Raw genomic sequence first — 25,276 nt, forward strand, 5'->3', positions numbered from 1 at the left:
CCCTTTTAAATGTATACTGATGAGACAGTCCATCTATGGTTTCAGTCTCCCTATGCCAATTATCAAAAACATTTATAACTTTTACTTCATGAACATTGCTAACAAAATATTTATGGCTCTACTCTACTGGAGATCTCTTCTCTCACCATCGTCTTTCCTGAGTGGAAGGCGGCAGACATTCCTGCACATAGCGACAAAGCTGTGGAAATATTTCTCTAGGCTTTCATCAGTCTTCTTATCAAGACGGGACAAAGCACGAAACTGGCTCCAGTCAAAGCACTTCTTCTCAGGATCATATATTACACCAAAGGAGGATACTGTCCTGTAGAAGTCTGCCTGCTCTCTTCTGGTCCATCTACGAGATTAATACCCAAATGCAACAGGTTAGAACAATTATTTGTGCAAAGAGAAAGACAATAATAAACCTTTATGTTGCAAAATAATATTATGAAAACACTTTAATAAAGCTTGCTCAAATAAATGGAGGTGCATAGCTACCTTTTCTGCATTTCCTTCATAATGGGGTCCATTTCTGCTCTTCTGGCCATCTCCTCCTGTAACCAGTAACTATGGTTGGTAGGAACCAAAACCTCTGGCCTCGCAAGGTCCCTACGGTTGCATCGCTGGTATACAGTGATCAACCGGCGAAGTCGTGCGGTAAGAATTGATGCTGCAGGCCAACAAAGTTTGTCTGGTTCAGGGCTATCCTGGGCTTCAAACACCAAGGAAAATATTAGCATCTGGAACTCAATAGACTACAATAGTGAAGCAATACAACGAACAGGGAATAATAACCACACTGATGGAATGAGGAGCTAATGCCCGACTACACCAGGAAAAACTCAATACAATGACATAATAGTGCAAGTCCTGCATTACTGACAAGAAAAATATTCACATGCCATGGGGAAAATGGGGGTTAAGCTGGCCATAGACGCAACAATCCGATTGTACGAATCATGGATTTGTACTATTTTCGGACTGTGTGTGGAGAGTCCCGACATTTTTCGTCCGGCGGAGATCGGTCGATCAGACAGGTTGGACAGGTTGGAAAATTTCTGTCGCCTGCCGATAATATCTCTGCATGTATTGCCGATCGTACGATTTTCAGTGGGAGACTGTCACTAGCTTTATCAGACATAACTATTGTATGATTGCTGTCAGAGGTAAAACATTGGCTGATCTGTTCTTTTACTACTTTATTTGATCGGAATGGTAAGACTTTGATCTGAATGATTAGTGGCGGGTCGGGAGATGGGAAAGTCCGATCGTACGTTGATTTGTACGATCGGATCTTTTCGTCTATGGCCAGCTTTAGGGTGACAAGAACTTGCCAGCCATTTAAAATATCAGTATTGGTGATAAACACAAATTTGTTGTCAACAAATGCATGTGCATTGGATTCAGCCTAAGATGCTGTACCATAAACAGAGAGTTATAGAAGAAACTTTCTTGATTCAGTTTAAATTTTAGTTTGCAAATCAGCGTTCATATTCAGGGATTGCTTCTTTTTACCTTGCAGATTCTCAGCTATATTGCTCTCCTCATCTCTTTTTTCTTCTTTCCCAGTGCTGTCATTTGTATCCTGCTAAAAAAAACAGGTAAAAACACTTAAGCAAGATCAAAATGTATTCTGGTGTGTTACAGTCAGAAAATAACAGTTGAAAACATTCAATAGTAAATACCACATGGATCAATTAACAAAAAGTCAGGAAACCCTTGCAGGAGAACAAAAACACCAAATGGCCTGAAACGTATATATTCATTTTTTTACACACTCACCTCTTGTTGTGTATTCACTATTTCTTCCTTAGTTTCTTCCTTCAATGCACTCCTGTAAAGAAAAGACTGAAGGTTTAAATTGAAGCCTCCCCATAAAACATAGTTACAGAGTAGTTGAGTATAAAAATACACATATCCACATATAGTACAACCCCTTTAGAAATTAAATCCCAATGCCCAATTTTAGGAGACATTTCAAAACATTAATCTAAAAGAATCCACATCAGCTTCCTTGGCCTTTAAAGGGGCTTTTCGGATTCCAGACACTTTTTTCAGTTCAGTTGTTTCAGATTGCTCGCCAGAAATAAAAGACTTTCTTAAATGCTTTGCATATTTTATTTTAGTACCATTTTTTCCAAAATGGACATTTAAAGGAGAAGGAAAGGTTAAAAGTAAGTAAGCTTTATCAGAATGGTCTCTATAAATACACCAGTAAACCCTCAAAGTAATGCTGCTCTGAGTCCTCTGTCAAAAGAAACAATGCATTTCTGTCCTTCTATTTTCTATACATGGGCTTCTGTATCAGACTTTATTTTCTCAGTTTAAACCTCCAGGGCATGGGCTTGAGCATGCTCAGTTTGTTCCTTTCTCCCTCCCCCCTCCCTGCTGTAATCTGAGCGCAGAGCTATGAGTGAGCAGGGAGAGACTCAGGCAGGAAGTGATGTTACACCAATCTAATATGGCAGCTGCTATCCTAAATAACAAACAAAAAGAATTTCTAGAGCGGTTTACTCAGGTATGGTAAAGCATTCTACAGAATAAATATTGCATTCTATCTTGCACTGTTGTAGTTAATCTATTGAAGATAAACTGCCTCTGTAGCTTTCCTTTTCCTTTAATGTTCCTGTCTCTGGTGTTTCAGTCTGGCACCTCAGTAATCCAGGGGCCAGAGTCTCACCGCAAATATTATGCCTATAGACTCCAATGGGTGAAAAAAATTGTCAGCAAATCCTTTGAAGAGTTCTGGAATGGGATTGTTTCAGTGTTGCTAACAGTGTATATAACCTCTTCTATTTTATATCTAGTAGCTATTTCCACAGCTACAAAATAGGTCCCTACCGCTTATGCTGAACAATCAACTGTAATATACAAAGCATACGTTTATCAAATAAACCTTGCTCACCGATCTCCACTTTCTGGAGTCACATCATTTACTCCATCTACAGTGAGCGAGGTCTCGTCTGGCATTCCTACCTTCTCCAGGAAACAAAGTGCAGGATCTGCCCGCATGGCAAAGTACCTCTCATATCCTAGAACAGTAGAGGAGAGACTACTAAAAAAAACTTGGTATATAGAAGTCATTTTGGATCATATGTGATAAAAATCCGTACTTATTCCTAATACTAGTTTGCTGGTGGATTCTACAAGAGAATACTTTCTTTGTAACAGCTGCTGAAATAGGGATAAACAAACAACCATATCCTACGTTAATAACAGAAGCATTATTATACAAATTCTACCTTCTGCCTGATTTATTGCCAAGAGATATATACCATGTTTGTAAACACCAAGCAGGAGAGATTTATCAGCATCTGCATCCCACCAGTCCACAGGTATCTCCACATAATCTATATCTGGTAACAGTACTTCCAGGTCTCTGTGACAAGAAGCAGATAATTAGGATCATACTGATCACTTATGAAATGGTTTCCCCAGCTCAAATCTTGTATCTGGCCCATGATTTTCTTACCTGGCATTTTCTCCTTCCAAAATTTTGCTTGCAGCATCTCCCAATACCTCAGCCTTGAGGTAATACAACATACGCACTCTCAGGAGAACTCTAGAAATGAGTGAATTGTTGTTTACAGATTCCCAAACTCTACATTTATAATAGCCCACATTCTGTCAGAAGCCCTTCCCCACTACCCCTTTATAGCCTTCCGCCCATCTTGACCCTCTACTGGGGTCAAGCAATATTCTTCTCCTCTGATCTCTAGCTGCCAAATGTTTTTGTTCTCATCACTTTTTCTTCTGTCTCATCTCTGAATGACATGCCATCTCCAAAGTAATAGAAAACATACTTGTTGCAGTGCTGCTTGAGATGCTTCTTGTAGCTGTCGTCATGCAGAACAATCTCTGGGTTACAGCTGGCTAGCCAGTCTGCATTCTTTATCTCAGGCAACAGCATTTGGTTCTTCAACTTCTTTCCTTTCCTTCCACGGGGAACAGGTGCAGATAAACCTATTAAAAACCACAAGTTACCAAGAAGAACAAAACTATAGTCCCTCAAGCCTTTAGGTGTCCCTGCCAGAAGTAGAGCCCCATTATCTATATAAACGAATATAAAAACATGAATCACACAAAGTTGTGCTCTTACCACTGGCTAGTATTGAGCTTTGTGGAAATCTATTCCTGGTTATTCCATAGTTTGCACTTCTAGTGCATGTGATATCCAGGGGTTCTGCTGAAATACACATTTAACCAAGCCAAAGCCAGAATTGGCGATATAGTGGCAACAGTCACAGGTATTGGATATCTAATGGGAGTGATTCACAACTACTATTTTAAAAGTGAAGTTGCAATTAATTTCACATTTTTACACATTGGTTCCAATACTGTGCACATTCTCCAAACCCTGTTTAAATAAAGACATGTAGTGCAACATTAATGCCTTATTTATATTTAGTCTGGCCTAAGCTATATATTGCTTTGCACTTTTTTAACAAGTCCGATCCCTTCTCTGTCCCACAATTCCAGACTATCCCATCTAAATTGGAACCACTAGGAGATATGGTACAGGTATGTTATCCAGAATGTTTGGGACCTGGGGTTTTCCAGATAAGGGATCTCCATACCTTAAGTCTGCTAATAATTTAAATGTTAATTAAAAACATTAGGACTTTTACCTCTAATTAGGATTAATTATATCATAGGTAGGATCAAGTACAATGTACTGTTTTTTTTTTATTACAGAGAAAAGGGAAATCATTTTTAAAGATTGGGGGCTATGGGAAATGACCTCCCCGTAATTTAGAATTTTGTATATAATGGGTTTCCTGATACAGATCCCATACCTGTAAGGTGTTAAACAGAAATATGCCAGCATGGTTACCTGAATGATTCTGAAGTGCTTGGTTATACCCATCCTTCATGGGGGTGATTAGATCCCATATGAAGCTTTTGATTTTCTCATCTCCTTTGTAATGTTTCACACAGTAGACCAAGAGTGCCCTGCAGATCATCTCCATGTCTTTCTCGTTTAAGTGCCATTTGAAGCGGCCGAGGTTCAGGATATCTTTCCAGCGTCCCCAGCTATAGAAATAGAACAGAAATGCAGAAAATGTCTATAGCACAGAGCCTCCCTGAAGTCACATGTCTGCCATGCTTGAACTAAACATGTACAAAACACCTGCAAGATCAGGGTAGGGCCTAATGTAAAACATTTCCTGGCCAGACTTATGTACAGCCAATCATAACAAAGAAAATGCCTTGTGCTTCCCAAACAAATACTAATCTCTGGCAGGGACACAAGAGAAAGGCACAAGCAATACCAGAAGTGGAACACCAGCACATGTGAAAAAAGCATTCCGAGGCAACATAAAATGAAAAAGCAGCCAAAAACATAATACAAGTAAAATCAAAAAGGAGAGAGCAGAGGCGAGACAAAAATAGGGACATTCTAATAAAAGCACAATAAGGTGAAAGTTGAGGGGGTAGAATGCAATAATGGCTGACAAAACTGGAGAATATATACTCCGTATTTAAACCTCGACTGCCACTGACCCAAAAATTAGGAGATTTTTCTCCACTCTGAAGCACTCAGCCCGGAGGTAGCGCCTTGTTTTGTCATTCAGCCTCCGGGATCTTGTTGGTCTCTCCTCTGTATCACTTTCCAGTTCTGAAAATTCCATCAGTTCATCATCCTCAAAGGAGTTGTAGTGCTTGGTTTGCTTCCTGACACGGGGTCGATCAATCACAAGGCTTTCCTTTACATAGAGAAGGGAATAGATTTTCATACAAAATAGAGATAATTTTGGATTATGGCAACCCTAGTTAACGGATTAAATAAATAAAATTCCCTCATCAAAAAAATGTGTTATGCTTAGCTATTAAGTCACATGAATTTAAGGGTTTGGATTTGGCAGTAAGAATTTGGCTTAAAGGCATTGATTACATGATACTTTTGACAGCCTTTTGTGCCTGTGTATGGGTCCACCATGATGCTGTAACACAAAGTATATCTGATCAGGGCTCACACAATTATCAAATGTGCTGGGCCAGTGGTGACTATAGTGGAAGCAGACCACGTGGCTTCGGGGATCACTCACCACATTTGGTGGGGGGGGGGGAAAACTTTTTATTTTTGCTGTGGGGGGGGGGGGGGGGGGGAGGAGGAGGGGTCCAAAGGTTATCCTACTGCCCTGGGTGAAAAATTCCAGTAGCCAAAGACCAAACCGGGTTGTGGGGTTTCTAAGTAACATTCACAATCTGTGACAATTGGACAAAGATGTACCTATCTGTGACATGGTCAAACAAATGGATTTCTTTGTACGAGTACAAATTTCAGTAAATAACAGAAAAGGACCAAGGGTTGCTCACACCTTCTCATTCCTAGCATCTGTGTCCAGCTCTGCAATTTTTGCCCATTTTTGCCAGAAGTTGGGGTCATCCAAAGAGATGTCTGTTCTGTTGCCTGAAGACACAAAGCTGGCCTGGGTAAGGAAGAGACAGATTTAACCAACTGCTGCTTTGTGAACACCAGATGCAATGTGTCGCACAGTATTATAAAACTATGAGCTATGGCTTATTTCAGCTGTGTCTTATAAACTTTTCAAAGACCTTGGCAAATGTAGAGCCCTTCCCTTCAGACTGAATAGTGATGGTCTGTGTTCTGCGCTGTAGGATCTGATCTATGTCTTCCTCGCAGAATTTAGAACCTTCATCCTCTTCATCCATCAGAGCCCCATAGGCACCTTTTCTCAGAAGGTCTTCCACCTCAATTTTTGAGAGGGGCTGCACCTAAGCAAGTTTAAAATATTATAACACAAAGTTAATCAACGGATTTGTAGGCTCTGTGAGAAAGTTAATTCAGACAATTTGAAACAGTAGTTCCTTAGCTAGTAAAAGTTTAAATCACCTGCCTAACACCAAAGCATTCATTCAAACTTACCCCATTAGTGTTGCCCTTCCTGTTGATGTCCTGCAGTACAGCTTTGTCCAGGCCCAGCTTTAAGCTTGCTTTGTCGAACATCTCCCGCTCATATGAATTTCTGGTTATGAGACGATACACTTTCACAGCTTTGCTCTGGCCAATGCGATGGCAGCGAGCTTGTGCCTAAAATAATGCAGAGAAAATGCATCTCCCTCACTTCTTTTTCACATGAAGAGCTCAGCACTATATAATTTCATGATACACGTTCCAAAACTGCCACGTTATAATATACAAGCTACATGGTTATTATCATACCAATAAAGCTTATATACTGATACACAAAAAGTAACAACACATAAAAATCCTATTTGCAGTAACATGGCTCTGTGATACTAATAAAAAACAACTTACCTGCAGGTCGTTCTGTGGGTTCCAGTCAGAGTCAAAGATAATGCAGGTGTCAGCAGCAGTCAAGTTAATTCCCAAACCTCCAGCTCTTGTGCACAGCAGGAACACAAAGCGGTCTGAATCTGGCTTGCAGAATCGATCGATAGCTGCCTGGCGGAGATTACCCCGGACTCTGCCATCAATTCGCTCATATGTATATCTGCAAACATAACTCAATTAATTGGGCTGATGAATACCAAAACCCCTGGTATAACTGCAGCGTCACATTCCTCAAAAAGAATTAGCTTTAATTTGTGGTGCATTGGCTATATAGCATAATGTTTCCCTAAGGTACAGATGATGAACTTAACTCACCTCCTCTGAATAAGATAGTCTTCCAGGATGTCAAGGCAGCGCACCATTTGGGAGAAAATTAGAACTTTATGCCCACCAGCGATGAGTTTGGGAAGAAGTTTATCTATGAGCACCAGTTTTCCAGCAGCTTGGATCATGGCCTGGAGTTGGAAATCAAGTGCGTCTGGGCTGTGCCGCTTGCGGAAATCCTCCAGAATCTTCTCCTCTGCACCTGCATGGGCAAATACTAGCTTTACTCTTCTGTAAAAGAAGCAATCAATAACTTTGTCTCTCATAAAACAATGTAAAATCTTAAGGAAGTGTAGAGACCCCATGGTTTGGTTGGGCCAGTTAAAGTAAGCCACCACTAGAGGGCAATGAGGGAGTTTATAAATAGGAAAGAGAATAAGAGTTCTGGGCCTTTTCTCCCCTGGGCGCCTCCCAGGGAGGTACTATAGGACCAGTTATCTGGTCCCGCATCAGATTAGGTACAGCCAGTGTGAGGATTTAACTGTGTTATAGTCGCTCCAGGAGCGAAAGGTGAGTTAGGTTGTGTAGTGAGCAGCCATCGCTCCAACGAGGAGGAATAGTGGGGTTAGAACCCTGTGGCATTTGGGCCACTAGCATAGGGACTTGTTCTAAGGGTGAGTTGAGGACTAGATAGGGTGCCAAGATCCAAGACCCCAGAAAGGGTGAGGTGAGGACCAAATCAAAGCCAAGATACAAGACCCCAAGGGAAAATCCTGACCGCTAGGACTGCCCACTAAGATGGATTTATCTCCTAGTGAGAGAGGGTGAGATCCAGAGGAAGATCCTCCGAGAGTGGTGTGTTAACTTTCAATCCTGTTCATGTATCGACATTTTGCATCAGAACTTGTCTGTTTAAGTCTAGAGTCTATGGCACGATTGATTCCTCTGCTATTTTCCTTTTCCCAATAAATCAGTTAAGTTGATTGCACAGCAACGGTGTTGGATTGATTTTCTGCTGCAGCAGCTTACACCAGGTACCGGGAGTTACACGGATACACTGGGAGTCTAAGACACAGGTTCAAGCAGTTTAGCCTGTCACACATAGCCTAAAATCCACAGCGAAAGCAAGGGGGTGCTACAAAAGGCACCTTTTTTATGGACCTTTTTCCAATTATGTTCATTTTCATTTGAACATGTTTGTTTTTCCCATGTACTATATTTCATCACAATTATTTTCTACATTATTTCCTCTGTGGGGCTTGGTTGATTGTATTGCCATAATCACTGTTATTTGAGTTGTTGTGTGTTTTCCATTATGTATGTAAATTTTCTTGATTGATTACTCTATATATACTTTTTGTATCACTGGTTCCATATGCTTGATAAAGGAGCGTGGCCCTGAAACGTTGCACTTCCGCATAATAATAAAAGCAAGGGTTTCCCTGCAAGCAAATGCCTTGAATGCCAGTATCTCTGTTCTGGTTGCTCTAACCTGTTCCACAAATCACAGGCATGCACCAGCACATTTGTCATCAGAACAAAATATCTTGACTTGCACCTTAAAATAATGTGTCATGTTGTAGTGTAACATTTTGGAGGGTAACTTTCTATCCCTGGTGTGGAAATACATTTCCTGGATTTTTGCCTTCTTTAAAAAAAGCACCATTGTCTTGTTTTATGGCAGGAATGCTAGATATACACTCAATGCAATGGTTTTGCAAGAAAAGGAGGACCAGTCATGCATCATTCACATTTACTACTAGGGAATGCAGCACCACATGGTCAGCTGCTCACAAGATAACAAATTTTACAGGTGAATCCTGGGGTGCGAATAAACCAGTTGGTATATCTGCAATTCAGGTACGCTTTCCTGTCACAATTTACAGCTCCCCTGTAAGCCTAGTTTCACCCCCTTTACTGAGACCCTTAAATCACCGGTTCCCAAAAAGATGGTCACCAAACTATATGGGAACTTGCTTTTCATGCTCCCATCACTATTTCCCAAAGCATACATGACCTGGCAGGTGAATAGCTCAACCCTAACCGGCGAGGAGTGGGAGGAATGCACCTCAAAAGCTTATCAATCCCTTATTACCACCAGGGATAGGCTCATTCAATTTAAGATGCTACACTGTCTCAATATTACACCACTATGAATTAGCAGAATGGGTGACACCACTAAAGCATACTGCCCTAAATGCTGCAAGCAAGAGGCCAACTACCTCCACATGATGTGGGACTGCCGAAGGTCAAAAAGTTCAAGGATACAGTAAAGACCCATGTGGAAGAAAAAACACATTTCCCAAAAAAGTCTCTACAAGTATTCCTCCTAGGTATCAGGGACAAGCTTGTCCCACTAATCACAGAGAGAGTAGCCGATCCCTACTTTTCTAGGCCAGGAAGGCTCTCCTCATGAAATGGTTGAACCCAATACAACCATCTTTTCAATTCTGGTTAGACTTCGTCAACAAAATACAGCAGACTTACCTGGCCAGAGTGTGTACTGACAAGTATGACAAAATCTGGGAAGGTTGGACGTAGGCAAACTCCTAACAGGCCGTAAAAAGTGCCATTTGCTTATCTACAGGATCAATTACATTTATGCTTGCACACCCCAAACTCTAGCAAGGTCCTGGTTTGTAACAGTCATTGCTCTTATGACTATTGTAATAAATGACTGTACTTATATTGTGTACCTGCCACCCCCCTATCCCCCCTTCTCTTCTGTCAACCTTTCCCCTTAAGTTGGAAATAAAATAATAAACACTGTTGAAAAAGTCCAAACTAACTGAATTTAGAATTTACAAAATCATATTGCTGATCAGACAGAACCATGTGCAATGGCAACAGTGAAGGGCTTTAATAATGAGTATAAAGGCTTACTCACCATTTATTAGATATGGATGGTTGCAGCATTTACGCAGCTCCATCATGGTGTTGATAAGGTTGGGCATGTTGTGCTGGTTGGCCCCTTTGGTCAGGAATGTGAAGTTTTTCTCAAGGATGGCCCGGTAATACTTCTTCTGGATGTTGGTCAGTTCCACCTCAATGATAGTCTCCTGCTTGGGAGCTAAGTCTTTTTCTACATCATCTTTTAGCCTCCGAAGCATCATTGGTTTAAGGATAGACTGCAGCTTCTTCACCTGTATTGTCAAAGCACAAAACTCCTCAGTGGCTTCTAATATCCTTGTAATTTACAGTAGGAGGTACATTATCCCTTATAATACATGAGTGATACTCAGAGTTCCCTGTATAACTCAGCCTGCAGCCTTGTGCCTTTATATAGTCACAGAACTCCTCATAGACTTCTAATATCCTTATAATTAAGAGTAGAGGGTACACTGTCCCTCATAATAAATGAGTGATACTCAGATTTCCCTGTATAACTCAGCCTGCAGCCTTGTGCCTTTATATATGCATATGTATTTTACTACAAGCAATATACAGTATCATGCCCTATGTTTGTGTTTCAGAGCAGTTTCTGAGATATACAGCCATTCTGTTAGCTACAGTAACCAGAACATGATTTTTCAGCTATAAATGCTTATAAATGTTTTTTATTTTTGGCAGACTATGCTCACAAAAGGAACTGTAATTTTGCAATATACTAAAAAGGAGATTTTGTGTACTCACCGTTTAATCTTTTTCTCTTGGTCACTTGGGGGACACAGGGACAGTGGGGTATAGCTGGTACCTCCAGGAGGGCAGGACACAACAGTAGGAAAAACTTAGCCCCTCCTCTACTGGCTATACCCCCAGCAGGCGGAGCTTAGATCAGTTTGTTCCAAAGTCAACAGGAAAAAATTTTTTATTAACCGTAAAACCTAATATCAAACATGTCTAACGGAAAAAATGAGGGCCTCAATCCAGGGAGGGAAGCCCTGTGTCCCCCAAGTGACCAAGAGAAAAAGATTTAACGGTGAGTACACAAAATCTCCTTTTCTCTAAGTCATCTTGGGGGACACAGGGACAGTGGGGACGTACCAAAGCTGTCCCCTTAAATCTCCGGGAGGGAGAATGAGGCCTAGGTAGAAGTAACCACCGCGGCTTGAAGCACCCTTCTGCCAAAGCGAGTGTCAGAAGCCGCAAAGGTGTCGAAATGATAAAACTTTGAAAAAGGAGTGGACAGAGGTCCACGTAGCTGCCTTGCACAGCTGTTCTGCTGATGCTTGGTTCCTGAACGCCCAGGACGTACTCATTCCCCTAGTAGAATGGGCCGTGAGTCTAGATGGTGGCGTTCTTCCACGTGCCACGTAGGCTCGTTGAATCGATTGCTTGATCCAGCGTGAGATGGATGATTTTGTGGCCGCGCCTCCTTGGTGGGGGCCTGAAGGAATGACCAGTAAAGAGTCCACCTTGCGAAAGTCTTGTACTCTGTGCAGGTAAAACTTTAGGGCTCTGACTGGATCCAGGGTATGTAGAGGCCCTCTCCTTAGGATTGGAAGGCGAGGGACAAAAGGTCGGTATAGTAATCTCCTGGTTTAGGTGAAAATCAGATACAACTTTAGGCAAAAAAGATGGAATGGTGCGTAGAACTGCCCTATCATGGTGAAAAACGAGGAAGGGTGGTTTGCATGACAGTGCGCTGAGCTCAGAGACACGTCTTGCAGAGGCAATGGCTAGAAGAAAGGTAGTTTTCCAGGTAAGCCAGAGAAGCGGTACTGATCCTAATGGCTCGAAAGGAGGGTCCTGGAGAGCTCGTAGAACTAGGGTGAGATCCCATAAAGGAGCTGGTGCTCGAACTGGAGGAGCCAAGTGTGATACTCCCTGCATAAAAGTCTTGACGTCAGGTAGGAGAGCAATCCGTTTCTGAAATAGAACAGATAAGGCAGAGACTTGTGACTTAAGAGAACCAAGGGATAGACCAATGGAGAGGCCCTCTTGTAGGAACTCAAGAATGTTCGGAACAGAGAATCGTTTAAACTGCTTCTTATGACTTACACACCATTGGTGGTAGGTAGACCAGACTCTATGGTAAGTCCTTGCCGAGACAGGCTTTCTGGCTGCGCACATGGTATTAGCCACTGACTTGGAAAAACCCTTCTGGGTTAGGATTTCGATTTCAAGAGCCATGCCGTCAAACTTAGATTTGTTGGATTTGGGTGGCAAATCGGTCCTTGAGTTAGAAGATCGGGAACTTGAGGTAGGGTCCAAGGCTCTGCCACGGACATGTTGAGAAGGTCTGTGTACCAGGAGCGTCTCGGCCATCTTGGAGCTATGAGGATGAGAGTGGTCTGCTCTCGCTGAAGCTTCCTGAGAGTCCTGGGTACTAGAGGTAGAGGTGGAAATGCATAGGCCAGCTGGAATTGCCACTTGGCTGTTAGAGCGTCTGCTGTTATCGCCAGTGGATCTCTGTAACGAGCCATGAACGCTGGTACCCTTCGGTTGTGCCTGGACGCCATTAGATCCACTTCTGGAGTTCCCCACATATGTGTTATCTCCTGAAAGATCTCGTCCTTCAATGACCACTCTCCTGGGTCTAGGGATTGTCTGCTTAGATAGTCCGCTTCCCAATTTAGCAGGCCTGGGATGTAAACGGCTGACAGATGGGTCTGGTGAGATTCGGCCCATTTGAAAATTAGATTGACCTCGTCTAGTGCCCCTCTGCTTCTTGTGCCCCCCTGGTGGTTGATATAGGCGACTGCGGTGGCGTTGTCGGACTGTATCTTTATGGCCTGCCCCTGTAGAATCTGTTGCCAATGGATTAGGGCTAACCGGATTGCACGAATCTCGAGTAGGTTGATCTGTAGTCTCGCTTCCAGTGAGTTCCATTGACCCTGAGCAGAGTGGCCCTCTAGAACTGCCCCCCATCCGAAGAGGCTCGCGTCCGTCGTGAGTATGCGCCATGTCGGCTCTCCCATGGGTTTTCCCAATGAAAGATGAGTGCTGTCTAACCACCAGAGGAGAGATGCTCTTGTCTTGCCGGATAGTTGAATCTCTTGAAAAAGGGACTTCCTCTTCCAAGACCTCAGAATATTCCACTGGAGTTCCCGCAGATGGAATTGGGCGAATGGAACTGCTTCTATGGTGGATACCATGACCCCTAACACCCTCATGCAGAACTTGACTGAGTGGTGGGGCCTCTGAAGAAGCAACTTCACTAAGGCTTGGAGATGACTGACCTTCTCTTGAGGTAGGTAAATCCTCTGTGTTTGTGTATTGAATTGCATGCCCAGGAAGACCATGGATTGGCTGGGTACAAGGGAAGACTTCTCTAGATTTAAGACCCAGCCCAGTTCCTGGAGCTTGTCCATGGATATCTGGAGGGATCTCTGAGCTTCCGAGAAGGAGGGTGCTTTGATTAGCAGGTCGTCCAGATAGGGTGTGATGGAGACTCCGGTATTGCGAATCACTGCAGTTGCTGCTGCCATGATCTTCGTGAAGACCCTCGGAGCGGACATTAACCCGAAGGGAAGACTTGTGAATTGGTAGTGGCAATTTTGGAAAGCAAATCGCAAATATCTCTGATGCGGAGGGAAAATGGGAACATGAAGGTAGGCATCCTTTATGTCTAGGGAAATCAGAAATTGCCCGGGGGACATGGCAGCAATTACAGATCTGAGAGACTCCATCTTGAATCTTCGATGACGAAGAAATTTGTTTAATTCCTTGAGATCCAAAATGGGTCTTACTGATCCGTCCTTCTTGGGCACTACAAATAGGTTTGAGTAATAGCCCTTGAAGAGTTCTGTGACTGGTACGGGAATGATCACCTGCGCCTTTGAAAGTGTTGATATTGCGCCCAGGAAAGCTGTCTTCTTGTCTGAGTTTTGTGGCAGTCTGGACATGAAGAAACGATTGGGGGGGCTTGAAGCAAATTCTAGATGGTAGCCCTGGGTTACCACCTCGTGAATCCAGGAATCTTGAATGAGAGCTGTCCATACCTTGGAAAATTTGCTGAGCCTGCCCCCTATCGGACCTGTGACTGCCGAAGTGCAGCTGTAGTCATGCTGAGGCAGTCTTGTCCCCAGCCTTGGGGATGTGTTTCTTGTTTTGCCAGGAGGATCTGAAACTACTGAAACGACCTCTGTTTGTGAAAGACTGTCGAGGTGGAGAAGATCTCGTGTGTTTGGCCTGGGAGCCACGAAAAATTCTTCCCCTGCGGAACGAGGGACGAGCCTTAGGTTGTGGAAGTAGGGTGCTCTTGCCCCCTGTTGCTTGGCTGATAATCTTGTCCAGGTCAGGACCGAACAGAAGCTTGCCCTTAAATGGAATGGAGGTTAGAGACTTCTTTGAGGAAAGGTCTGCTGACCAAAGCTTCATCCAAAGCGATCTGCGAGCTGCTACAGAAAGTGCCGATGCTCTGCTGATGACCTGTAGTGCATCGAGTGAAGCCTCACATAAGTAGTCATTCGCTTCCTTAATTTTGGAAGCATATTGAGAAAGCTCATGGCGAGGTGTCCCGGAATCAATGGCAGTGAGAAGGGAGTCTGACCAGGACTGGACTGCTCTGCTGACCCATGCCATGGCGAGGACAGGTCGTATCGAGGTGCCTGAAGCTGAGAACACAGAGCGAAGAAGACTTTCCAGTTTCTTATCCATCGAATCCCTGAAAGATGAGGCATCCGGAACGGGAAGAGCTGTGTTCTTGGATAGCCGGGACACCGGAGGATCCACTGAAGGTGGCATTGACCACCTTTCTATAAGCTCCTTAGGAAATGGATAGAGTCTTTGAAACTTTCGATTTGTCTGAAAACGTCTCTCTGGAATGTCCCATTCCTGTTGTATGATCTGATCAAGTTGAGCATGAGCAGGAAAAACAGGTGAGATCTTACTATGACGTTTAAACAGACTCTTAGTGGTGTCAGATGATACCCCTGAGTCCTGAAAATGGAGCGTCTCAAGCACAGAGGTGATTAAAGCATCTATAGACTCGGAGGAATTCCTGTGTGAATCCTCATCCTCCCTTTCAGAGTCTGAGGAGAGTTCGCCTTCTGATTGCCCAAATTCATCACCGGAAACAGGTAGGAATGGTGAAAAACCTCTAGGAGGAGAGTCGCTCTCTTCTTCAGATGGGGAAGGGGCTCTGCGTTTTGAAACCCTCCCTTTTGGCTTATCAAGACGGGAAAGCAGTTTGTCTAGAGACTGTGCCAACAAAGGTATCCCAGAAGCTAATTGTGATGCCCACTCTGGAGTGGAAGGCAGTTTATGCGAAGGCCCTGGGGGAGGAGAGCTTGTAATTGGAGAGGTAGGCTCCCCTTGAGCGCCTTGGTCTACTTGGGGAGGAGTAGGTGCTGGAGGTTCAGGACCAACCACAAGAGGTTTGCATTTAGTGCATAAGGGCTCTTTGTGCCCAGGGGGCAAACGTTTGCGGCACGTGGCACAGGCTAAATATCTGACCTGGGCAGAAGGTGCCCCCCTGGAAAAAGGCCTGTCACCAGATCCCTCAGACATGGTAATAGCACAATAAGACAGAATATGTAGATATAATATATAATCTATAAATGTCTTAGCTCAGCCGTGCTGTTGGAATAACCAGCAGAGGAGGCTTTCCCTGGGGACTTGTGCAGCGAAGGCAGGCTGCTACAGTGTCTCCCTCAATTGACCGTTCCCACAGAGGGGGCTCCAAGGGCTATGGGTGTGAGAAAACCGCTTCCCACAGAAGCGTTGCTGTTGCGCTATACACTGCGCACTGTAACTCCGGTGCGAAAAAACAAAATGGCGGCCGCAATCTCAGAGAGCGCGCAGATCGCGCGAGAATAGAGAGAGCGGCGCCAAACCAGGAGCGGCCGTTTCCCTCCTTGGCGCTGCTACCGGGAAAGTGACCGGCCCCTCATTAAGTCCCATTACTTAATAGTGCAGCGCTGCCCTGCCCTGCCCCCTGACCGTACCAATAATAAATGGAATCAGTCAGGGAGCGCGCCTGTGGGAGGGGAGAGAAGCAGGCAGAGAGATAAGGGCTAACAGCCCTGCATCAGTGACGGCTGAGTTAGCCCTGCCCATAGGAGACAGCCTTCTCTTCTAATATGTAGAGAGAGAGGGGAAAAGAGCAGAGGAGTGGAGGACATAAGTATACTTACAAGTCCTGTGTTTTCTCCTCTGTCCTCCGGCCAGTCAGTTTCCACCTAAAAGAGGGGAGACTATTATGAGACTGGATGGTCTTGTACATAAGAACCCCGGAGTCAGGTCCCACGTTGTAGAATGCCTATGGGTAACCTCTGCTCAGTGTAGAGGGCCTGGGCATTCCCTGGTGTCAAGCAACTGACAAAAATGAAAATAATAAATAGAGCAAAAAAATTTTTCGTCCTATCCTCCTGAGGACACAACAAAAACTGATCTAAGCTCCGCCTGCTGGGGGTATAGCCAGTAGAGGAGGGGCTAAGTTTTTCCTACTGTTGTGTCCTGCCCTCCTGGAGGTACCAGCTATACCCCACTGTCCCTGTGTCCCCCAAGATGACTTAGAGAAAATTAAGTTAAAGGTGTGCTACCTCTTTATAATTTTTAACAATGTATCCGAAAAATACTTTAGGGCAATTGGGCTCCTCATAAAAAGAAGCTAGAAAAAAGTAAAACAAATGTTGTAAATCAACAATCATAATGGTAAAAATAAAAACATGAGGAATAAATTAATATAGAGTAAGAGCAACACCAAAATGCATTCGTCAGCAAAAGAAAAAAGGCAAAAGGTTCTGAAACATTAAAAGCAGGATGAGAATCCTGACAGAATATGCCCACAAATATTAACAGAGTATAGTTTAGCATTAGTCAGTACTAAAACGTCTGAGATGCCTGGACCTGAGAGCAGCTATTGTAATGCCAATACTCAAGTAAGTATATGCCATCTCATCCTGGTAATAACAGACCTGTTAGACAAGTAAGATGTCTGTAGCAAATAAAACCACTGGGGTATATGAAATGCTTCAGTGCGGCAATTATAAGGCCCTATCTTGAATAGGTAGCACAGGATGGATGATGTAATTCATTGCCAAGCTGGAATTGTTAAAACTGGGAAAGAGCTGCTGAAGGGATATGATTTTTTTTACAAGTTGTGCCTACTGTAAAAGTGGTTATATTTTCTCAGCCAGCTGCAGGTAGAACAAAGAAAACAAACATCGGATTGGTTGCCATGGATTACTGCCCAGGTACAAATTCAAGAATGTTGGATTTTATAGCATATGTGCTTCAAAGTATATCCAGAGATTGCTCAAAGAGCCATCCTGAAAATCTGTTGACTTCTAAGGCAATCTGCTCCAGTGAAGTCTATGGATACATATTTTAAGCCCTTGTGGGCAGGGCCCTCACTACCCAATGTTTTAATTTTTCAATTATGTACCCTTATGAACAGTGCTGCAGGATTTGTTGCCTCTCATAAATAAATGTAATATAAATAGTCAAAATAACCAAAATTTCCTTACCTGTTCCTCTGTTTTGAGATCTCCAAATTCTTCCAGAAAGGTGCTTTCTGATGGGAACTGCACCGGCTCCAAGAAATTTAGCAGGCTATACAATTCCTCTACAGAATTCTGAAGGGGAGTGCCAGTGAGGAGGACCTTGTGCTCCTGGGGATTAATACAATAAATACAGAATATTACCAGTGACAATTGCTTTCCTCCTACAGTGGAAACACACAAATATTAATTCTCAAAATATACAGACTTCAATAGATTCTTACCAGAGCCATCAGTTTTAATCCCTCCAGAAGCTTACAATTTCTATTCTTCAAACGATGTGCTTCATCTATGATCACACAGCTCCACCGAATCTTCTTTAGCTCTGGGCAGTCTGCCAGAATCATCTCAAATGTGGTGATCACAACATGGAACTTGTAGATTCCTGGAATGGGTGTTCCCTATAAGGTAAAAGATCTTTTTCAGTACTCTACTTCCATTAAAAAAATTAAAACATGTATAGGCTCTATTATCCACAATGCTTGAGACCTGCTGATATCCAGATAAGGGGTAGTCGTTTGTGAACCCTTCAACATTGTCTATATTTTTATATGAATGTGAGTTAAAACATAATCTGATTTTCAAAAAAGTCCTAAAAGTAGATGAAGAAACCCTAGTTAAACAAATGAAACACTTTTTTTTATATTTGGTCATGTATTTGTTGAAAAAAATTATCCAGTAAATGTATCTACGTGTGGCAAAATTAAGTGAATCATGCTCTCAGTATTTGGTGTGACCCCTTTGTGCAGCAACAACTGAATGAAACATTGGTGATCACGGTTGATCAGTCCTACACATCGACGACGAGGAATTTTAGCCCATTCCTCCATACAGAACAGCTTCAGCTCTTGGATGTTGGTGAGTTTCCTCACATGAACTCATCACTTTAGATTTTTCCACAACATTTTAATTGGATTAAGGTCAGGACTTTGGCCATTGCAGAACATTCACTTCATTCTTCTCAAACCATTCTTTGGTAGAACAACTTGTGTGTAGGATCGTTGTCTTACTGCATGAGCCACTGTCTCTTGAGATTCATTTAGTGGATAGATGTCTTGACATTTTCCTTTAGAATTCTCTGGTATAGTTCAGAATTCATTGTTCCATCAATGATGGCAAGTCATAAAGGTGCAAATGCATCAAAACAGGCCCAAACCTGACCAATCCCACCACCATGTTTCACAGATGGGATAGGGTTCTAATGCTGGAATGCAGTGTTTTTCTTTCTCCAAATACAACGCTCCTCATTTAAGCCAAAAAGTTCTATTTGAGCTTCATCCTTCCAAAAAACATTCTACCAGTATACTTCTGGTTTGTCCACATGATCTTTAGCAAACTGGAGATGGTCAGCAATATTATGGGGGGGGGGAGCAGTGGCTTTCTCCTTGCTACCCTGCCATACACACCATTGCTGTTCAGTGTTCTCCTGATGGTGGACTCGTGAACATTAACATTCGCCAATGTGAGGCAGGCCTTCAGTTGTTTGGAAGTTGCTTAGAAGTTACCCTGGGTAGTCTTCGGACTCAGATTATTAAAACTCCTTGCAGTTGGAGTTATCTTTGATGGGCAACCACTTTTGGGTAGGGTAACAACAGTCTTGAATTTTCTCCATTGTACACAACCTGTCTGACTGTGGATTGGTGGAGTCCAAACTCCAGAGAGATAGATAACCTTTTTCAGCTTTATTGGCATCAACAACTCTTTTTCTGAGGTCCTCATATACTTCCTTTGTTCGAGCTATGATATAAATCCACAAATGTGTTGTATGTGTGATCAGGCTTTGTTGGATCCTCACTCTCTAAAAATAAAACAGGGTCTCTCACTCACACCCGATTGTCATCCCATTGACTAAAAGCACCAGACTCAGTTTTCACCTTCAAATTATGATAATCCTATGTATTCTTAGTGGGGTCCCTCAGGGATCTGTATTGGGCCCACTTTTATTTAACTTGTTCATTAATGACTAAGGGGAGGGTATTGTAAGTAATGTATCAGTGTTTGCAGATGACACAAAACTATCCAGCCCTTAATTCCATCCAGGATGTGGCATCCTTGTAACACGATCTTGACAAACTGGCAGCTAAGTGGCAGATGAGATTCAATGTTGATAAATGTAAAGTCATGCACCTGGGATGTAAAAATATCCAAGCCACTTATACCCTTAATGGGACTGCACTGGGCAAATCCATTATGGAAAAGAACCTTGGAGTCCTTGTAGATAATAAACTTGGCTGTAGCAAGCTATGCCACTCAGCAGCATCAAAGACAAATAAGACCTTGAGCTGTATTAAAAGGGTCATAGATTCACAGGAGGAGAGGGTTATTCTTCCACTAAGTGCACAAAGCACTGATAAGGCCCCCTCTAGAATATGCCATACAGTTTTGGTCTCCAGCGCATTTTTGTATTAGAGAGGGCACAGAGAAGGGAAACTAAGCTGGTAAAAGGTATGGAAAATCTTAGCTATGAGGAAAGACTGGCCAAGTTGGGGTTGTTCACGCTGGAGAAGAGGCGCTTAAGGGGTGATATGATAACTATGTATAAATATATGAGGGGATCATATAATAATCTCTTTAATGCTTTATTTACCAGTAGGTCTTTCCAGCTGACATGAGCTCACCCATTCCAATTAGAAGAAAGGAGGTTCTGTCTAAATAATCGGAAAGGGTTATTGACAGTGAGAGCTGTAAAGATCTGGAATTCTCTCCCTGAATCAGCTGTACAGGCTGATAGGGTTTGGATGGCTTTTTAGCATGGGAGGGAATACAGGATTATGAAAGATAGCTCGTAGTACAAGTTGATCCCAGGGTCTTATCCGATGGGTTTTTTTTGCCTTCCTCTTCTTATAGCAGTTAGGCAGATTATATATAAACTTAAAAGTTTGAACTTGATGGGCATGCGTCTTTTTTCAACTTAACTTACTATGTTACTATGTATGTGTGACGAAAAGTCACATGATGTCTAGGATTCGGTTCGGCGAGACACTTGGATTTGGCCGAATCCTGTCCCTAATTATTACACTGAATCTTTTTGTTTTAAAGAAAATTGAAAAGTACTAATTTAATTAGTGAATCTACATAATTTAGCCTGCAGACTTTGAAAACAGGACTTTTTTTAAAACTTAATACTGAAAAGGTTTTGTTTTTTTTAACAGGTTTCAATTTGAGTTTTAAAACCAAGTGGGGTACAGAGTGGGGAAGAAAGAAAAGGGAGGGTACAGCAGCATCATATTGTTGGTTTCACAATTATGATCTTAGAATTGTCATACATAACAACAGTACAAGTCATTATCCTAAGTGTATGTCACAAAAAGGTTTTATTTGTGCCTGAAAATATGTAATATTCAAATAATTAAACTTGCCTCACATCAGGGGGAAGTCCTTACAATAATTCACCATGATATATTGCAGTACTAACGTGGTTAAAACAACACATAGGAAACATAAAGCACAAAAACACTTCAAATTGGATATTTGGTTACCTAATATGGCTGCATCTGGAGAGAAGCCAAATTTGCTCACCTGTTCATCCCTATAGTGCATCTCATACTGATGGATCATCTGGCGGCTGATCTGGCTACCATGGTAGACAACGGTGTTTATCTCTGTCCATGTTCTGAATTCCCGCTCCCAGTTGGTAATAGTGGAGAGAGGAGCGATAATAAGAAAGGGACCCCTGATGCCCATAAAGAAGATTTCCGAGAGAAAGGTGATGGACTGGATTGTTTTGCCCAGACCCATCTCATCAGCCAAGATGCAATTTTTTCTGCAATATACAGAGACAATATGGTAAGGAAGAGTTTCTGCCATAGAGAGTTGATTTGATCAAATCTTTCTCTGTGAATTAAAATGCTACCACATCAAAGAAATAAAAAGGGAGATTAATCCAAGATTACTCTTGAAAGGCACCAAGGGATGCCTCACTGCTACTCTAAAGATATAGTAGAGAAGCATATGGTAATGTACTTCTTTATTGAATATATCTTTATTTACCTGTTGTACCAGTTGAAGAGCAGCCAGTTCATTCCCTCTAGCTGGTACTCCCTCAGCTGGTTGTTGTTTTTATAAGTGCGAGAATTCACAAGTTTCTGCCAGGTTTCAGAAGCCGGCCGTTCCTACAGAGACAAAACCACAGGTAGGTTAGTTTCAGCTAAAATCCACTAGAACATGCTAGGAAAATTCAGTTATGATGCCAAAGAATCCCGAAACACTACCAGTGAGAATTCAAAGGCTTTAAATCCTGAATAAAGGGATCTACCAAATATTCTCTCTTATTAATAAAATCACCTTACTCTTGATACAGGGTGGCTACAGAGGTAGGTATTGCTGTTATTATTTATGGAATATTTACAAGCTCTGTTTTCAGAGTGCAAAAAATTTGGCCTAATTAACTAGTCATGCATTATGTCTTTTCGTATACATACATACATAATGTGTCATATAAACGTTATTGTGTGATAGAACTTTACTGACTGTTCCCAAATGATTTGCCTTAGTTATGCTTAAAGGAACAATAACACTACAAAATGAAAGTGTTTTCAAGTAATGAAAACTTCATGTACTGTTGCCCTGCACTAGTAATTTTGTTTACTTCAGAAACACTACTATAGTTCATATAAACAAGCTGCTGTGTAGCAATGGTGGAAATTGAAAAAAGTCTATATGGCACAGGTTAAATAGTGGATAACAGATAACACCATTATGTTCTACAGAGCTTATCTGCTATCTGTCGTGTAACCTGAGCTTTTTTTCTCCTTTAAATGGCTGCCCCCATTGCTACACAGCAGCTTATTTATATAAACAATAGTAGTGTTTCTGAAGCAAATTAATCAGTTTTACCAATGCAGGGCAACACTGCGTTATATTTATATAAATTTAAAATGCTTTCATTTTTTGATGTTACTGTTCCTTTAACTCCTGAGCTAACCAGTTCTTCAGTCACTTAGACAAGTCCTTTTAGGAACATAGTTATGCTCCTTATTTTTTTATATTTATATTTTGCATTTTGTTTCACTTCACCCCTTGGTAATGGCTTTTGGTATTACCACTATACCCGTTTAGTGCCCTGACTAACAATGACTGAACAAGCCCACTGTTCTAATGAAGTGATCTATTCAGGGACACGTTTTCATTTTCCTCCTTTCTCTTCCTTTTATACCTCTTGTGCTTTTCTGAACCCAATTGAGCATGCATTTCACTTGAACTAAACTTCAGACAGAAAGTCCCACAAACAAACAGCAACTGAAAGCCGCTGCAGTAAAGGCCTGGCAGAGCATTAAAAAGGAGTAAACCCAGAATCTGGTGATGTCCATGAGTTCAAGACTTCAGGCTGTCATTGCCAGCAAAGGGTTTTCAACCAAGTATTAGAAATGTACATTTTATTTTCAGTGTTTTAATTTGTCCAATTACTTTTGAGCCCCTGAAATTAAGTTATTGTGTTAAAAAAAAGGCTTTAGTTCCTCACATTTTTATGCAATCTTTTTGTTAAACCCACTGAATTAAAGGACCAGTAACATCAAAAAAATTTTTTAAACAAATTCGTTAGTACACAACGAAAAAAAACACCAACACAAATTATACTTTAAAAAAGCAAAGTCTTTATTAAGAAATAACTTACAGAAACTCTGCTTCCTGTCTTGTACAGAAATGGCGAAAGGGCGACCATCCATTGAGCGGCACTTGATTTCTCCTCCCTGGCTCTCTGCTGCTGGATCTTTTAGCTGCCACATTCTGTGCTTTCTGTAGTACAGCAGCGCTTCCAGCATGAACTTTCTGCAGATCTGCGGTGCCTTGCTCATCGGTTCCAGCCGCGGTGCAATTACCAGCATCCCTGAGGCGCCTTCTGCATTCGCTAATTATCCCAGATGTATGGGTACATACCGGCACCGTATCTGCCTGGCCCAGTCTCCCCTCTTGCTGGCTGCCCGGGAACAACTGCCGGTGAATTGCTTTGTTTGAATTCCATTTCCGACGCATTCCATTTCCCTGCGCACCGGAACACGCATTGAGTTGTGCACAGATATTATACACACGGTGGAAGACACGGTGCCGGTGCGCAGGGAAATGGAATGCGTCGGAAATGGAATTCTAACAAAGCAATTCGCCGTCAGTTGTTCCCGGGCAGCCAGCAAGAGGGGAGACTGGGCCAGGAAGATACGGTGGCGGTGCGCAGCACAGAATGTGGCAGCTAAAAGATCCAGCAGCAGAGAGCCAGGGAGGAGAAATCAAGTGCCGCTCAATGGATGGTCTCATAGAGCCGTCGTCAGGATGAACGACGACGGCTGTATGAGAGCTGAAACGCGTTGATGCACCATGCACGAATAAATACACTTTGAAATACATCTGATGGTTAATGCTGTGAGTGCTTTCTTTGAACATATATATATATATATATATATATATATATATATATATATATATATATATATATATATATATATATATATATATATATATATATATATATATATATACATATATATATAGTGTTGAGCAAAGCCAGCCTTTTCGCCCCATATAAAACGTCAATTCTTTGGCGTAATCAAAGAGCACTCCTAAGCACAACTTGGCACTTAGTGTCACAAGGTAAATAGGAATGTACAGAGGAGAAAGCTGCCCTACTATGGGTCCAGCTGGATACCATGAATTATTCAGTGTAAAAATAACAACTGGGTAAATAGATAGACTGTGCAAAATAAAACTTGTTTGTAATATAGTTAGTTAGCCAAAAATGGATTGTATAAAGACTGGAGTGACTGGATGTCTAACATAACAGAACAGAATACTACTTCCTACTTTGCAGCTCTCTTGGTTTCCACTAATTGGTTACCAGGCAGCAACCAATCAGTGACTTGAGGGATAGCCACATGGGTCATATCTGTTGCTTTTGAATCTGAGCTGCATGCTAAGGATCACTTGCAAACTCACTGAACAGTTATGTTCCATGTGGCCCCCCTTCAAGTCGCTGACCAACAGAGTTAGAAAGCTGAAAAGCAGGAAGTCTTGTTCTGGCTATTATGTTACACATCCAGTCACTCCAGCCTTTCTACATTTTTGGTTAACTAACTATATTATAAACATTTTTTATTTTGCCCATACTATCTATTTACCAAGTATTTTTACACTGAACTGTTCCTTTCAAATACCTGTTGTGTATCGTGTGCCTTTTTAAGCCTTGAATGGCAGCCCCCATGGATACATAGAACAGCTATTATTGTAGAATTTATGAAGCTAACAAACCAGTTTTACATTTTTGTTACTTTAAAAGGCTTTAATTTTTCTTTGTGTTACTGTTCCTTTCAAGGTT

The 25,276-nt window shown here is 42.1% G+C and overlaps 1 protein-coding gene across 5 annotated transcripts in view; it reads right to left on the reverse strand.

The window, feature by feature from the left end:
- chd6.S (chromodomain helicase DNA binding protein 6 S homeolog) overlaps window positions 1-25,276 on the reverse strand; it is a 77,812-nt gene that overhangs the window by 16,016 nt on the left and 36,520 nt on the right. For 3 of the 5 annotated variants that reach the window (XM_018238447.2, XM_018238444.2, XM_041578882.1), the window contains exons 12-31: window positions 21,964-22,085; window positions 21,493-21,736; window positions 18,198-18,374; window positions 17,941-18,084; window positions 10,473-10,728; window positions 7,637-7,847; window positions 7,286-7,481; window positions 6,893-7,057; window positions 6,562-6,741; window positions 6,324-6,434; window positions 5,506-5,708; window positions 4,835-5,034; window positions 3,804-3,963; window positions 3,473-3,562; window positions 3,276-3,379; window positions 2,906-3,032; window positions 1,783-1,834; window positions 1,516-1,588; window positions 499-712; window positions 147-355 (exon numbers count right to left, since the gene is read on the reverse strand). In XM_018238447.2, the coding sequence (XP_018093936.1) occupies window positions 147-355; window positions 499-712; window positions 1,516-1,588; window positions 1,783-1,834; window positions 2,906-3,032; window positions 3,276-3,379; window positions 3,473-3,562; window positions 3,804-3,963; window positions 4,835-5,034; window positions 5,506-5,708; window positions 6,324-6,434; window positions 6,562-6,741; window positions 6,893-7,057; window positions 7,286-7,481; window positions 7,637-7,847; window positions 10,473-10,728; window positions 17,941-18,084; window positions 18,198-18,374; window positions 21,493-21,736; window positions 21,964-22,085 (3,238 nt within the window). The remainder of the gene's footprint in view (window positions 1-146; window positions 356-498; window positions 713-1,515; window positions 1,589-1,782; window positions 1,835-2,905; window positions 3,033-3,275; window positions 3,380-3,472; window positions 3,563-3,803; window positions 3,964-4,834; window positions 5,035-5,505; window positions 5,709-6,323; window positions 6,435-6,561; window positions 6,742-6,892; window positions 7,058-7,285; window positions 7,482-7,636; window positions 7,848-10,472; window positions 10,729-17,940; window positions 18,085-18,197; window positions 18,375-21,492; window positions 21,737-21,963; window positions 22,086-25,276) is intronic. The other 2 variants (XM_018238448.2, XM_018238446.2) reach the window with 1 other exon arrangement.

The sequence above is a fragment of the Xenopus laevis genome, chromosome 9_10S (genome assembly GCF_017654675.1).
Source record: "Xenopus laevis strain J_2021 chromosome 9_10S, Xenopus_laevis_v10.1, whole genome shotgun sequence".
Classification (NCBI taxonomy): domain Eukaryota; kingdom Metazoa; phylum Chordata; class Amphibia; order Anura; family Pipidae; genus Xenopus; species Xenopus laevis.